At 35.0% G+C, this 16,793-nt stretch overlaps 1 protein-coding gene across 3 annotated transcripts in view; it reads left to right on the top strand.

Moving 5' to 3' along the window:
• Mgat4c (MGAT4 family, member C) overlaps nucleotides 1-16,793 on the top strand; it is a 72,695-nt gene that overhangs the window by 41,621 nt on the left and 14,281 nt on the right. The window contains exon 1 of one of the 3 annotated variants that reach the window (XM_013519560.1): nucleotides 7,728-7,940. The exons of 1 other annotated variant lie outside the window; for it this stretch is intronic. In XM_013519560.1, the coding sequence (XP_013375014.1) occupies nucleotides 7,902-7,940 (39 nt within the window). In that variant the 5' untranslated portion in view covers nucleotides 7,728-7,901. Of the gene's footprint in view, nucleotides 1-7,727; nucleotides 7,941-15,990; nucleotides 16,049-16,793 lie in introns of those variants that run through there. One more of the 3 variants, XM_005374414.2, reaches the window with a different exon arrangement.

Genomic DNA, 16,793 nt, shown 5'->3' with positions numbered 1-16,793 from the left:
TTTTTCCAAGTATATGTTTTTAAAATGCTATGTGCAGTTTTTTAAAACTAGGAAATATAAATGTTTAGAAAGAAGAAAACACACATCATTGTATTAAACAAATACTACCACTCTTAGAATGTCTTTGTAGTTCTTTAGTCTTTTTATCTTTGCATTTTTACATAGTTGTAATTCATATATTTAATCACAATAAACACTGACAAACAGTTCGAGATGTCAGGTACAAGATAATATATGATACCTGCCTGGCAAACATAAGATCCTGAGTTTGATTCCAAGTACAAATAAATAAATAAATAAAAAACACAAGATAATGTGTGAATGTACTTTATTGATACACATGATTGTTTTTATTAAAGGTGGTTTTTGAAAAATGGAACAGAAAAACCCCTCATTTTTCAAATTTCTTGACATGGAGGTGACTTTTCTGGTACCCAACTCAACTTTTTCTGACTAGGATAAAGAAGGACAGATTTTTTTGGCAAATGTTCTTTTAAACTCCAAACTATGTAAGTCATATAGCCATTTCTTTCAACTTTAAAAATGGAACACATATAGTTAATGCTTTAAGTGGCAGTAGACAATACAAAAATGTATTCTACTTGAATCTTGGATACAGTTTTATTGAGATATTTCTTGATTGTAGAAAATTCTATGTTACAAAATATTCATAATATTTAATGCAAAGTTTTCACCAATTATCTACAAAATCAAATAATACAAAATTTTCAAGTATTTTTGTTCTTTTTTTCTTTTCTCTTTTTGCATTTGGGGGCAGAACTAAGGGAGAACTGCAATCACTTTTTGCCTTGTTCTCTCCATTTGTGATTCTTTATTCTTCTCCAAAATGATATGATTAAAATGAAGGATTTTTTTTATAAATGAAAACAACATGTCTTTTTCCCAAGATCATGCATTATCTTGGTCCTGCAAAATAAAGAGAACTTCTGAGAATTATGATGAAGGTAATTTTAAAGGTAATGTTATTATGGGACAATAACATTACCTTCAAAAGTTCCAAGATAATTTCTCATTATGTTCACTTTTGATAAAATTATAACATAAATCTGAAGCCAGGTTGTTTGTTTTGTCATGATCTTTGTATTATATAAATTTACTATATCCATTTTTATTGACGAAAAACATTAAAAACACACAAAAAAGCCAATCACTTCTGACCATACCCCATTTTTTTTTTTTTTACTTTTCCTGCAGTATATTTTTTCATTTTTCGTTAAACTGGACATGAAATTGTTATCACTGTGCCTAACACAGTTATCTGGTATCTACTGTAAACTTAACATATATTTGAATTAAGTACATAATAAATAAATGATAATGGATTTTATAGAGGGCTATTTTTTCATAGAATTTAATAAGTTTAAGAAAACCAATGCTTACTTAAGAAAGAAAGGCAAATAGCTATGTCACTAAACATTATTTAAAGATAGATATATACTGAGATGTGCATTATTCTTACTCAAATTTATTATTTAGCAATGCTGGACACTTGTTAATTTACCTGATCTGTTATAATACAGAAATGTCTTGCAATATTATTGAAACAATATACTATTCTCTCTTTTATAAAAGTGAATAGTAAAAAAAAGGAACAACAGCAAAATACAGACAAAACAAAGCAAGGACATTAAAAATGATACAGGGTTTCAAACCAAATGATAGAGATTAAAAGTGGTTGTTATATTACGTCTTGTTATCTTCAACGAAGTTGCTCAGATTACCAGCTGTAAGAATAGAAGATTGATCAAACCACTAAAGCAAGTAAGAAAATAATAATTTATAAGAACATTAGAGACAATACATAGTTTCACTAGACACGATTGTAGGAATTCACCAATGGTTGTTAAACTGCATACTGTTATCTTCACATCAGTTGCTCAGATTACCAGGTATAAGCATGCAAAATTGGTCAAAATATAGAAAAAAATTTTAAACATTAACTGTTCCAAACAATAAACCACCAGAAATCAGCAGTATAGTTATGCCAGCTATCCAAAATTGGAATAGGTGCAATTTACCTCAAACTGTCTTCTCTGAAACTATATTGGAAATTGTGCATAAAACCTTCTGTAACCCTTTGGGGGAGAAGCAGTCATTTGTGTGAGTTATTTCTTCAAAATGATGGTATAAATAGAAGTAATGATGTTGTTCAATATCACTGCCTTTATCAAAATTTAACTTGGATTGGAAGTGCCTAATTTTTATGTCTTTATGATAATTTTCATGTAGACCATGAAGAAGAAATCATAGATTTAGAAAACCAACTTTTAAATCTTAACTGCCTGCCTGGAGATGTAGCTCACATTGCCAGAGCATTTACTTAGCAAATACAAGATATTAAGTTAAAATCTTTGGACTAGAAAAACAAATTTAAACTAAAGACTCAACTCATCTCAACTCAATTCTAGCTGCTATTTGTGATAACTAAGGAGCATATTTGCTGTATAATAAATGTGGACACATCTCTAAAACCACCTGAACCTCAGTTTCTTATTGGGCTACACTTTGTTACCCTGGGATTCACATGTTGGAAACATGGTCTATAATTTGTTGTAGAGTTGTTGGAACCTGTCAGAGGTGAGGCTTAGTATTATGTATTTATGTTACTGGAGGCATCAACCTCAGTAGATGAGCACTGATTTTGTAGAACAAGTTGGCTCTCTTAAGACTGAATCACTATAAAAGAGCAATTTGAATTATTTTAAAACTTTAAAAGAGCAAGCTCTGAATTCCTCTTTAGCTTCCTGACTATCTATATGGTCACACCACATGTTCTGTGCATGCAGTTTTATCATTATGATGCTTCTACCAGGAGGGAGGCAAAATAGATAGCATTCCTAGATCTTAAACTTCCAGTCACCAAAACTGTGAATTAAAAGTCTCTTCTTTATAAAGTATATGGCTTTAGGTGCTTTGTTTCAGCAACAGAAAGCGGATGAATACAAAGATATTCCTATCTTATGAGTTTTCTGCATGTTTTAATAACAAATATTTTATAGCTCTTTGAAATAGTTATCTATTGTTATCATCAGTACTGTTCCTTTTCTGACACAATTTAAAACAGCCTTTACTGCTATAATATTCTGAAATGCAAGTTAATGTCTGTATTTTGCTAACGTAGCTCAATATTTGCTACTATGGTTCTGTTCGAGCCAGGCCCTTTCTTAGCTCTGACAGAAGCCGCCTATAAGGAAATAATATTGTGAAAAAGGAGTTGCTAAATAATGTATAACATTTTTTTTCTTAGCATCCACATTGAAAACTGGTGCAATTTTTTCCCAGTCACCATGTCATATATTACTCTTTTTATGGTGAGTGTCAAGAAAGCCTCCAGCTTGCTAATGCTACAAATTTTCTATCTATGTTGAAGCTTAATATGCACCAAAAAAACAAACAAACAAACAAACAAACAAACAAAAAACCTGGGCATCACTATGGACTCTATGGAATAGCCTAGCTTCTATAATTTTTAACTTCATATCACTTATTTCTAGGAATGGACAGTATGCTTTGGGACTTTAAAAAATGAACTATGAAATGGAAGAACAATTACATTTGCTCCTACAAATACCTAAGACTCCTGTTAAAAAAAATATAATGATAATCATGTTTTGTAAAACCTCTCAGAAGTTTTACTATGTCAGAAACATTCGTTCTTTTCATCAAAACGTATTGAATACTGCCCTAAGGTTATGTTCAGCCCTCCACCAAGAAAAGTAGAAAATAAATTGGACAAGCATTAAAAACAATAAGCCAAGCAAGTCAAACACACACAGTGGCACATGTAAGACAGGTGAACACTTGACTGCAGAATTTTTCTCATGTTTTCTCTGACATGAGGCTAAGTGTTAGACACAAGCTCATACAATTTGAGGTATGAAATTTACATTTGCACTCTTTTAATTTTAAAAGAGACTATGAAATAAACTATAAGTAATAGGCTAGTGCCTTGAGGTAATTAATGCAGCTACATTAATGCAGCTACATTGACTTTGGTGGGCAGGACTTTGGTTTCCTTTTCCCCTACAGTTACAGAGCCATAGAATAATTTTTCAGGGGAAAGTGTGATTTTTATCTTGAAGAACTGGAGGACAGGAACTGGGTTCAGTGATATTTGGTAATTTTGTGCATTCAGTCCTGAAAACATTCGGGAAACAAGGAGACTTGTGAGAACACGCACAAGCATACGCACTCTCAGCGAACAGCTCCGCGGTGTAATACTTCACTTGTCAGTTCCTATGTTCATCAATTTTTAAATAAATGAACAGTTTTATTACGTTGATGAAAACTAAAACACAAATTCCTACACAGTATCTTTCCAAGGGAAAATGTAATAAAATTTGTACAACTAGTACTTTATCTACTCCCATGAATAATGATTTGAGGTGAATAATAGCCACAGTGTTCAGTCGTAGGAAGAATATTTCTATACCTGTATGTGTATATACAACATAGGAGAAATAAGTAAGGTGGCTTGATGAATTCAGACAGCGTCTGTTCTCAAACTGTGTGCCTTCTAAACTTTGGTATCATATCTGGGTTTTAATATTAGAAATGTCAGATTATATCTCTGAGGCACCCCCTGCAAAAACTAATTACCCAATTTTGCCACTGGTATTCCAACTATACTCAGTGTGAAGATTAATTTTTTTTCCTCTTGCATTTCATAAGTATCTTTAAAGATTCTGATTTATAGCAGTTATAAAATATTTCAATCTGCTGCATAATAAAACTAACAAGGGGTACTATCCTTTCTTCTCACTTAAATAAACTATAAAGAGATAAAAAGGAATCTATGATATCCTGCTAGTGGATGAAGTTAAGTTTGACATTCTCTTTTTGCATTTTCTCAATTAGAGAACTCAAAGTTTACAGAGTAGGTCTGAGTTATGACCGAGAAATTTTTAAATAAGTTTCTAAGAATGTTGCATTACAGGAAAGAAGTACAAGTCTTCATGATTTGGCATTTTATCTGCAGCTTCAATCCCAGATTTCTGCAATATATACGTACACACACAAACACCCTCAAACCAGGGTAGTAATTGTCTACTATCTTTTATTTAAAAAAATTCTACTAGGTAATCAGGTGATATGATAAAAAGTGTCTTGTTAATTGTTCTACATTTAAAGAACTCAGAGTTCAGCTGGATGTGGTGGTGCATGCCTGTAATCCCAACACTCGGAGGCTGAGGCAAGAGGATCACTGTGAGTTCAAAACCAGCTTGGGCCACAAAGTGAGCTCAAGACCAGTCTGAACTGCATAGCAAGACCCTGTCAAAAAAAAAAAAAAAAAAAAAAAAAAAAGCCTCAGAGTCCAAATAAAATAAATCATAGAGACACCAACATTAAGAAGTAGCAAGTGTTAAGGAAATGAACACAAGCATAATAAAATTGTAAGAGTTCAAAATATATGAAAAACAACTTCCTACTGAAGCTGGAATTCAGATAAATATTCAGCAATAAGAGAATATTTTACATAAATACTAATTTTTAAAGGAAAATGATAATAGAAGAGATAATCCATAGAAATTATAATGTGAGAAAAATGTGAATAATACTTTTTGTAAATTTATGTGCAGAATCTACCTGACCTAAAAGCGAAACAGTTGGGTAGAAAAAACAGACGGCACACAGAACAATTTATGGGCAGGTCTTTGATAAATGAAATAAACTGTGTTGCACTGAATGTATTTCTTAGCTTCATGTGTATGTACCTAGTTAATTTTTAAATTTCTTAATGCCAGGTAGGGATTTCAAGACTACTACACAATTTGCTTTTACTTGCATGTGACTTGGTTTTAAGCTCTAACAGCCTATTGGTGGTACTCACATCGAGTTACAAAGGAAGGCCCACCACAGCTTTCGTGTAAACCTGTTGTATTTCCCAGCAGATACCTACAGGTACAGAGATGACACTGATGTTGATGGCAGGATACTGCCCAATTCCCTTGGAATTACACAGTCTCCAAATGTTACTTTGTAAAGCTGAGGTGTAGCCTCAACTAGAGGTTTTGCTTCACATGTCCATTTCCTTGCAAGATATCTTTTCCTGGAATTCAACCCTAGTTATTTGAAAATATTGTGGTTTTGAAATTCTCAGTGATAGGTGACTTCAACCCCATGACAACACTATGACTCAGGAACATCTGTCTTACAAGACAGAAAGTTCCAAAAAACTGTAACAGTGTAGGTTTCTTTTAAAACAAATTTGTCCCACTGGACAGGATATGCCACATTTGGAAGTTTTGTGGATATCAACACTTTAAAAATGTTGGACCCTATTCCCAAAGGGTAATTGCTTTTAAGTTGTGTTCAACTCCCTTCCCCGCCCCCTTTTTTTTTCTACCTGTCCATCCTTCAAGAACATTTAATACCTTGGCTTTTTTTTTTTTTAGGCTGTCTGGAGGATTGTCAATCATTCCACTGGTGCTCAATGAGAAATTAAAGTAGTTTAAGGGGTACACGGATGAGGAAAGGACATAGCTTACCACTGTGGAAATTGTGCATGCCGTTATTCACAGCCGAGTGTATCTAAAAAACAGAGAAAGTCAGCTTTGCAAAGCTGCAGTGGCAAAAAGTTAATCTGACTACAGTCTTTGAATATAGCCACTTGCGTTATATTTATAAAGATGTAAGACTGCACACAAGCAAAGTCCTAGGACAAATCACTTTAAAATCAGACAAAGGCCACTGGCGTTGGCAACTCACATCCTCTGAGTTGCTGTCTTGAAACTCTGGATGAAGTCACTAAGATTTTACATCGCATCCTTAATTTCTGCACTGATAGGTAAAGCGTCTGTCTTGGCCACCTAGGTCTCATTGTGGCGGCTACTCCACAGCGCTTCTTCCCTTTGGAAGGTTATATATAAAATATCCACCTGTAAGCTTCAATATTGTCACTCAGATGATCCAGGCCTCCACCCTGCATACAATAAAGAGCGGAGACAGAGGGTCGCAGTACTGGCCCCAGGTCCTCCTCAGTGTCCGGCAGATTCGACACGCGGGGAATATAGGGGGCAAAGGAAGGCTGAGTTTTCTGATCCCACTGTAGCCTTTGACATAATGTTTCTTTTGTTTCTTTTTTCTTTTTTTAGACGATGTTCCTTTTTCTTTTTTTCCTGGATAAAAATTGTATTACTAACTGTAAAACTGCTTTCATGATTACAAGTCAGAGCAATGCTGTGGTTATTTCATCTCATGGAGTGGAGAAGTAGGGTATAATGTATGGGAATTGAAGTTGTGATTGAAAAAAAATAAGTGTTCAGGCCCTCCCTTACCTGTCCAAATGGTCTTCGGATGTCCTCAGAATGTTACCTCCTCGTGAAATGTAAAGTGCAAATAAAAATGCACATTCCAGAGCTTGAAAAAGAAATGAACTATTTTTGAAGACCCTTTCCTGGGGCGTTCTTTGATAGCCTTCTCGCAAAAAGCAGGACTGAAACAGGTCCACTGAGTTTGGCTTCTGTGTGGTTTTCACTCCACTGCTCTCGGAGTCGAGGTCTGAGGGGGAAGAAAACCCTCCTCTTGGAAGGCCCTCCTGCTCATGCTCCGTGCGGGGCTGCTCGAGCTTCCGGCTGAGAATTGAGAGCAAGTGTCTTCGTCTGTGTCTTCCTGACTTGAGCCCTGGGACACACAGACTGATTGTTACGTTCACCCCATTCACCTCTTCCGCAGGGGACTGCTCAGGAGACAGTTACATCCTGAAATCTCCCAAGCAGCTCATCTTCCCACCTTCTGGTTAGGGTTACCGCCCTCAAAATTCCTTTTCTAGAGGTGAAGGTGTTATTTCAGAAACAAAACGGTGCTAAGTGAATGGGCGAGGAATACCAACCCTATCCCCTGCTACTGCCAACATTAAAGGTCACATTTCCTGAACTTTGATGATGGAAATGAGAAATCAGTGCAAGATCTTGTGGCAGGTAAGAGATGGGGATGCGAGGGGCGGAGAGAGCTTGGCAGACCTCCAACACAAAAAGAAGGAAGCAAATATTCTGGAGAATAATTTGACTTGTTTAGAAAATCTAGCCTAAGGAGGATCACTGCAAGTTCAGGGCCAGCCTGGGCTACAAAGTGAGCTCAAATCCAGACTGAACTGCATAGCAAAACCCTGTCTCAAAAAAACCCACAAAAATTAAAAAGAACAATTTAGAGAATCTAGGCTACCAACATGAGAATCTGGAAAATGCGAATTGTAAGGGAAAATAATCACACAGTCTTAGATACGTTTGAGTGTTCTGCAGGGGAGCTGCATAGACATAATAGTCATCATGCTAAAATTGGACTAGAGCTCAGTCAAAATTCCTCACTGGAGATCTAGTGAGGAATTTTGTTTAAAAAATGATCATAGTGCTATGTTATGTCCTGACCAAAAAAACAGTGTAAAAATGAAAACAAAGAGAAGGTTGGATAGAACAAGGAGAGAGCAATATTACAGACTGCCAGAGTGAATAATTTATTAAAAATGTTGCTAATGGTTAGTAATACTGCTACATACATTTCAAGTAGGAACAGTAATAAATGTACTTATTTATTGTCAGTCCATAAGTTCTACTTACATACACAGAATGATGGAAATATAGGGTAAATGTTTAATGTTTAAATTTATACAATAAGATAATAGTACTCCTCAAAATAGTCCCCCTAACTTTGAAAACACTTTACCTTTCTTTCTATTTTCCAAAACAATTCTGGAACTGCTCTTTCATGGGTATTTTTAATCGTGCTGCTCTAACTGGCTAAATGTCTTAAATCAAGTAAAAATATTTACCTTTCTTGATCCTTTGGACTTTGGGAATAGGCCAGAGGTTGCAAGGAGCTGGGTCTGACAAACAAGGGGCGTGAGGACACACCACAGTATTTTTACGGGCCCGCCCTTCCCTTGGAGCAGCATTTGCCATATTTTTGAACAGATATTTGTGGTCAAATCTTGGAGAAACAAGAATCAGGACTTCCAGAATTACCTGAGAAAGTGACACAATGACAGGATAAGTGTGTTTGAAGTGAGTGGCGGTATATTGAGGGGGATTATCAGCAATGTATCTTTTACTATATTTTTAAAATTTGAACATTAATCACTCGATGTATGTGTAATCAGGAGTATGTAATTGCATAGAAATAACTGCCACACTATAATTTAAAAATTGCAGGTAAATACATGCATATTTAGTAAATATTTTGTATATGAATACATTTGCCCATATATTCATATATCATCTTAATGAAAAGAAGTATACAGTAAAACAATTTATTTTATATAAAAATAAATTATTTGGTATTATATCATATAAATTTATTTTAAGTGTTTCTGTAATTGACCTCTGGCTGACATACTTTTATATTCATGAACATTCATCACCTAGGTCTCCCAAAGAGCGTGTGACTCTGGCTCCCAAAATTGTCTTATTGAGCCAGATGTGCCAACTTTGCACATATTTGGGAAAGGGTGGTAGAGTATCTGAAACAACACTTTTCAGACTTTGGAAAATAAGCGCAACAAGGTAATGGTTTCCGATAAAAGAGAAGCAAGTGTCATGAGGATTATAACTTACTGACTAGAACTTCTTCTCAAGGAGAGGAAAGGAAATGCAAATGGTGATTTCTCTTGAGTTAAGCATTATGGTATTCTTCAGTGGCTAGATTTCATAGGGAGATTCAGAAAAAAAATTTAAGTGCAGCTAGACTTGACTTAAGTCTACGTTGATCATATGACCTCCTTAACAACCTACTCTGATTGATGGACCACTGTGATGGTTTTTGGCTCTGTTAGAATCAGTGTCAGCTTACAGGCAATATTTAGATGTTCCTGAAAAGTCTGGCTATTTCCTTTGCTCCAATGCACAGTAACCTTGATAAAAGGCCAGGTGTCCCTTTGGGAAGAGTTGAGGAAGCGATGAATATATATTTTTGGTAGTGTTCTCTGATTCTATCTCCAGTGGACACAGCCTTTGCTTCATTTACAGATTATGAATTTTATGAATTGGCTCTGGTCTGATAATTGACTGAGAGATCATGTTTCTGTTTTTATGGCTAATATTAGACTTTTTTCACTTCACCTAAAAGAGTTCTGCTTATAAAGATGAAGTAAAACTTTGATGGGTTTCTTATCTCTGTCACTTCTACAAAAGTCATGATTAAAAACCAGTGCCATATGTTCAAATGTGTCTGACTACTCTGATTGCTTTAGTTCTGTTGTCTATAATGTTATACAACTGCACCCACCTTATATTTGCTGGTCAAGTGCCAGCGCTTGGCCCTTGATACACTAGTATCTAATTACCCCCATTTCATTTCTGATCTCTAATTGGGTGACTAGTTTTCCCTATAAACTCTGGCATACAAAGAGCAAATATAAAATTCTTCAAGAATGCTCTCCCTGCCAATTTGTTTCTCAAAGTATTAATTAAAGGTATACCTTTTGGAAACTTCCAGTGTGGGAGAGTGAACTTTATATGACAAATTCAATTTGGCATTCTAATCTCCCTGAGTTTTGGGATCCTTTCTTCTACATTAAACCAAAGAAGATCAGGCATCTCCTCTTCACTTGAGTTGATTGCTGTTTGATCAGTTAGCCAAACAAACAACCCTTTCTGTAACTCCTTCAGCTAAACTGGATGTGGAATCTGTGCTTAGGCAACATATATCAATAACATAAAATTTCCCGGATGCAACTTTGTGTTTCCTCAACTATTGTCCAGCATCCTTAATATCCATTCTCACACACTTGGCCTTAGATTACTCCTTGTGTAACTGGAAACTGAAGGAGTTCTTTTGAAGCTTAATGCACTTACTTCCTCTAGGCTTGCACTTTGTATCTCACCTTTAGAGACCTTCTGGCACCCATCTAAAAGCTCAGATAGGTGCTAGAGCTAGGTCCTAAGGTGAATGAGAAATTGTATTCCTTGATAACTGCCTTCAGGGAAGCTGTTACTATTTCTTCAGGCAATGCAGTGTTAATCCTCTTTGGCAGCTTTGGCAAGGCCTATACCACTGAGGCCCCTACAGCCAGCTGAGGAGGTCACTTTGTTTACAAAAAGACTCATCAGGATGTATCAATGCTTACTGTTTCCAGCACCATTACTGTACTACATACATCTCCATATTCACCAATTGGATCACTGTCTCTTCCAACCATTGCCCTAATTTGACCACTACATCCTGTGACCCCAAGAGGTCAGCTCCCACTGTAATGAAGCCAGTGCAGGATAACAGCTTGTGTTTCATTTTCAAGCTGGGGCTACAGTAGAAAAGGTTCTCCCTGAGGGAATATTTAGGAAAGCTTAAACTCTTCATGTCAAGATGAATCAGGAAATATAAATCCCTCGAGCTCATCCTTTTCTTTACCACTTCGTCCAGTAACATTAGAAAAAATTGTACAGAATTCCACTCTGAGTATCCCACAACTACTCAAACCACCTCAATATGATCACTGAATTCTTAGCCTCTTATCAGTGATGACTAGGAGTGTCCCATGCAAGTACTTCTCATATCTTCTTAAATTTGGTCAGGGACTGTCACCGCTGTCTATATTGTTGAAGTACTTAGTATTTTTAAGGATAATGAAAAAGCCAATTGGAAAACTTCAAAATGAATTATGAAAGCCCATCCTTGAAAGTTTGTTCCTTTAGAACTAGTGTGAAAATCTATAGTAGGGTTTGTCAGACAGACAGAACTAATAGGAAATATAAATTATAAAGAAAAGATATAGATAGAAGGATAGGTAGGTAGGTGGGTAGGTAGATAGGTAGATAAGTAGGTAGGTACCTAGGTAGGTAGATAGGTAGGTAGGTAGACAGAGAAAGTTTTTGAAGTAATTTGGTCATATGTTCATACATGAATCCACAGTAGGCATTCTGAAAGCCCAGAAGAACAGAGAAACCATAGCATGGGTAGATCTAAATCCAAAAGTTCCAGAACCAGGGAGCCTGTGGTGCTTGCCTGAGAATTTGAAGAACAAAAAGCCTGCTGTCAAATGTTGGAAGGAGCTTCAGGAGGAGTAATGGGTGGGAAAACACAGTTAAAATGTGTTTGTGTATGTATCAACTTCCCACCATAAATGTTGTAATTGCGTACCCAAAAAATGTACTGATGAAAAGAAAGAAGAGAAGGATGTATCAGCCACACAAAGGAGAGAGGATAATTTTGATTTTCTTCTGCCTCTTGCTTCTGGCCTGTAGCGTGCGTGATGGTGCTCATCCACACTGTGTGTGAGTCCTGCCCACTCAGTCTGACACCTCTCATGGCAGTCTCTTTCAGAAACCCTCTTCAGGGGGACCAAAGTACTGCTTAACCACTTGTTTGGGTAGCCCTAATATAGACCAAGGGGACCCCTAAAATTAACCACCAGAAAGAGAATTTTTGTCAATCTCTCTTCTCATGTGTGGAAAGAAGAAAGATTTTCTTCCTTTTGAAGCAGGTAAATCTATTTCTTTTAGGGTTGCTTTTTGCTCATGAAGGACCAACTGACCTATCTATTGGAAAATATTAGAAAATAGTAAGAGGAATTTCCATGAAACAAGTTAAAAATTACTAGTTGGGAACCCAGTTTTTGATTCATAAGGAAGCCAGTAGAAAGGATATCTAGGCCAGATGGCTCAGATTATCTGCAGACGGTGGAATTAGGATGGAAGTAGTAATGTGACAGTTTTCCTGGTTTTCATTTTAAATGTCTTTGGTGGTTGTAAAGGGTGTTTCCCTGAACTTTCTGAGTATCCTGAAGAGCAGCAAGCACACAGGTTTCCTATAAGGCAATAAGGTGATTTTTATGAAGACTAATACAACATTGCACACTTTGAGGAAAGGACCATTTATTTCTCAGTAACTGCAAATCAGGAGAGTGGGAGGAGATTGGAAGAGTTAGTTTTAAAGGCTACTATCAGTTTCTGCAGAACTAAAACTACCTGAGTACTAATTATACTGAGTATACTGTAGTTTTCCACTGCAACATAAAGTTTATCTCTATAATTAATATCTTGTTCAATCATAGTTAACCAAAACCACATTATATTCTACAGAAAAGAAAAGTATAAAAAGAAGATCTAGCCTCTTTAGAGTTGGCCGACTTGCTTATATAGGTGAAATGAAGTGGTAATTGACCACATTGGTTTGCTTGAGTTTGATTTGCTAGAACTTCTCATAAAAGAATCTCAGATTAGAATTCTAATAATTTTTTGTTTATTTTAAAAAGGTAAAATGTAATTTCTTACAAAATAATAGCAGAATGGCAATAGTTAATACATTGTATACTGTCATGTTTAAAGTAGTTAAAGTACAAGATGTGGGCATTAAAAATGCTCCAATAGATATTAACTCCAACTTTCCTTTTCAGTGAACTAAGAGAAATAATAGTATAGCTTCCTTGCATTTTTCTCCCTTTTCCCTTCCTTCCTTTCCACTTTCCCCCCTCCTAGTTCCTTTTTCCTTTTAAATAATTACTTCCCATTTCACAATAGCTATTATAAATTCTAGACCCTATTTACTCTTTCAATTTCACACACCAGGGTGACAATACAATGTTTACACATATGAGTCTGACTTGTTTCACTTATTAATATGGTTTCAAGTTGCATTCATTTACCTACAAAAACCTCAGGTTTATCCTATTTATAGATGATTAATAGTCCAGTGTATAAAAATATCACGTCCTTTTTATCCATTCCTCAGTGGATGGGCATCTGGGTTGTTTCCAGGATTTAGCTATCACTAATTGTGCTGCTGTAAACATGGGTGCACATATATACTTGTGGTATGGTGTTTTAATTCTTCTGGGAAGATACTCAAAAGGGCAATAACTGGTCAAATGGAACCTCTAATCTTAGTTTTTTTAATTTTAATTTTTAATTTTATTTTAAAGGGAATAAAATTTTAAAAAAGTTTAAAAAGATACAGAATTTCAAAACACTATGATAGGAAATTAACAATTGTTGTTATATTTCACATTGTGATCTTCATCATATTGCCTCCCTAGTGTAAGAAACTGAAAGAGCAAATAAAATCCAAAAGCTGCAATAGATATTGTGAAAGGGAAAGAAACTGCTCAAAAGGAAAGAACTGGGATGAAGGAAAGGAGAAAAGAAAGAAAGAAAGAATGAATGAATGAATGAATGAATGAATGAATGAAGGGAAAGAATTATACATATACACACAAGAGAGCTAAGATAATTGTATTACTAATTTCTATTGGTTTATTGAAAGGAACAATTAATGCTTAATTTTTTGATCAATTTTGCATGCTTAATCCTAGTTTTCTGAAGAATTTGCATAGGGATTTCCATAGTGCCCTCCCACCAACAGTGGAGAAGGTCTCCTTTCTCCTTAGAGCTCCTCCAGCATTTGTTATTAGTTGATTTCTTAATGATAGTCATTTTTTCTGGAGTGAGGTGGAATCTCAGTGTTAATTTGCATCTTTAGAATGATCAAATTCAGACCCTCCAAATTCAATCTGAGATGAATGCACACTTCTCAGATGAGGAAATACAAATGGCAAATAAATATATAAAAATGTTCAACATCACTGGTCACTCAACAGATTAGAATTTTAAGAACTTTTCACACCTAGGAAAGGAAACTAAACACTCACTTCATTATCTGACTCAATTTGCAAATGTACAGATTTGAATGAATTGCTTTAAATTTTCTTAAGTTCCTAAGATTTCTGGGCCCGCCAAGAACTGATTTTATAAATGCATAAGGCTAAGAACCACATAAGCCTGTTTTTCCAAGAGAATTTTGTGAATATCCGTTCCCTAAAGTTGACCTTTTAAAAAATTTTAGTCAGATTCTGTTCAAATCATTCTCAAATGTGCTATTATAGTCATGGTCTTGGAAATATAACCAATACTCCCATTGTGTCCTGTTGTGAGGAGGATAAACTTCTCTTGAACTGATGCCAATAACTGTGCAGTGTAGGCAATGAAAATAAAAACACAGAAGATTCAAATTCTGTAGGAATGAGTCAGGGAGAAAGGGTCAATGATTCATTTATGTTTACAAAGGGATAATCTATTAATCTTTGCAAGTGTAGATGACCTGAGTAAAAAGGAAAGACGTTCTTCAAAACCAGAAAAATTAAACGTTAAAAGAGCAAGGAGGAGGACTGGGGATTTAGCTCAGCGGCAAAGCGCCTGCCTGGCAAGCGCAAGGTCGTGAGTTCGGTTCCTGGTACCTGAGAAAAACCAAAACCAAAAAAAAAAAGACCAAGGAGGGTTCAAAATGAACCATAATCATCCTGAATTAGTTTACTGAGTCCCAAGTAAGTAATTCTTTTTCTACTTCATCAGTTGGCAATTTCATGAACTAATCAGCTTCTACACTTGAGTCCTGAACATCTCCACTCAAGTAACTGGTATGGGCTCAAAATTAAGTAATCAATGCCACCATGAAACTTTGTAGCCTATTATCTATAGCTGGTTGCAAGTGCTTTCAGAGAAGAAATAAATATTCTGTAAGTGACAAAAATTTAAAATATTCATGATCAAAGATCTGATGAGAGTTATTCATAAAATGATACAGTTGATCTAACACTGAACAGAAGAAGAAGGAAAAGAGGAGAAGAAGAAGAACAAACAGCTGATAAGGGTCAAGTTTGTCAAGTTTGTTCTGCGTTGCCATATGACATTTTACATAACAATAAGGAATTAAGACTGATATAACAGGATAATTTATGGACAACAAGGATGTTGACAAGTTTCTTGGAATCTCATACAATTTCAGAAATACTTAGACAACAGTGTTATAATGTTTACACATCCAAATATAACATAAGGAAGATTAAAACATTTCTTTTTATTTTGCAATGCTTTTTATGTAATGAAAACATCAATCAAAAACATCCAATTATTTTTTAACATTTTTCTCACTGAAGTAGAAGAATAAATCATTTGCAAATGTCTGGAAGTCTTCTGAGAAATCTTAAGATCAGTTTGAGAAGATTTTATTTAGGATTTCATATGGAGAAAGCAATATTGTGAAAAATGTAAAACATTTCAGCGCTTTCAGAAGAGAGAAGTCTCAGTTCTCTGAAATGCCAAAGGTATGATAAAAATTACTGTAAAGCATAAGAAAGTGTTCTGAGAAGACCCAAATTCTTATTGTTCTAGGCATAATACATCAAAGGCATAGAAATACCTCTTATCATCCCTTATTAAAAGCATTACTCTAACCCAAGAAAAGATTTTCATTTTATCACTGAAAAGAAGTTTGGCTTTGCATTAGTACAATATTGGGCCCTGTAAAAAGTACTAAAACTTTGTAAGTAAGTTTAGTCAATATTAGCAGCATGACTACATATAAGATTCTTTTCTTGCAAACTACTTACAACTTTTTTAGTTAGTTTAGCATTTAATCCTACTCTTTTCCTTTCTAATTATGGAAAAAACAATCCTTTCAGCTTAGGAATAAGTTAGTATATTTTCTCTTGACAATTAAATAGTTTTTATTTTTGTGTACATACTTGCTTTGCATAATCTACAAGGTTATATCTGTTTATCCTTATCTTATAGTTTAATCACAAAAATTAAATATATATGATATAGAATAGTAATAAAGAAATAACTTTTAGACCTTAGTAATCTTTATTTTAAAAGAGAAAATTAGAAGTAGATGACTGTGATACATCTGTAGCCTACTTGCACTCTGTAAAATACAAATAGATTTTTTGATTATCATCTCATAATTTGTTATATGTCAGACTTCTTACTGTAATTTTCCATTGGACAGAAATGATGTTTATCAACAGACTGAAATAGTCTTAGTATCTCTGTAAAAAATAAAAATCA

This window comes from Chinchilla lanigera, unplaced genomic scaffold, assembly GCF_000276665.1.
Source record: "Chinchilla lanigera isolate Chin_1 unplaced genomic scaffold, ChiLan1.0 scaffold00004, whole genome shotgun sequence".
Classification (NCBI taxonomy): domain Eukaryota; kingdom Metazoa; phylum Chordata; class Mammalia; order Rodentia; family Chinchillidae; genus Chinchilla; species Chinchilla lanigera.
This window is presented reverse-complemented; position numbering and strand designations above follow the sequence as displayed.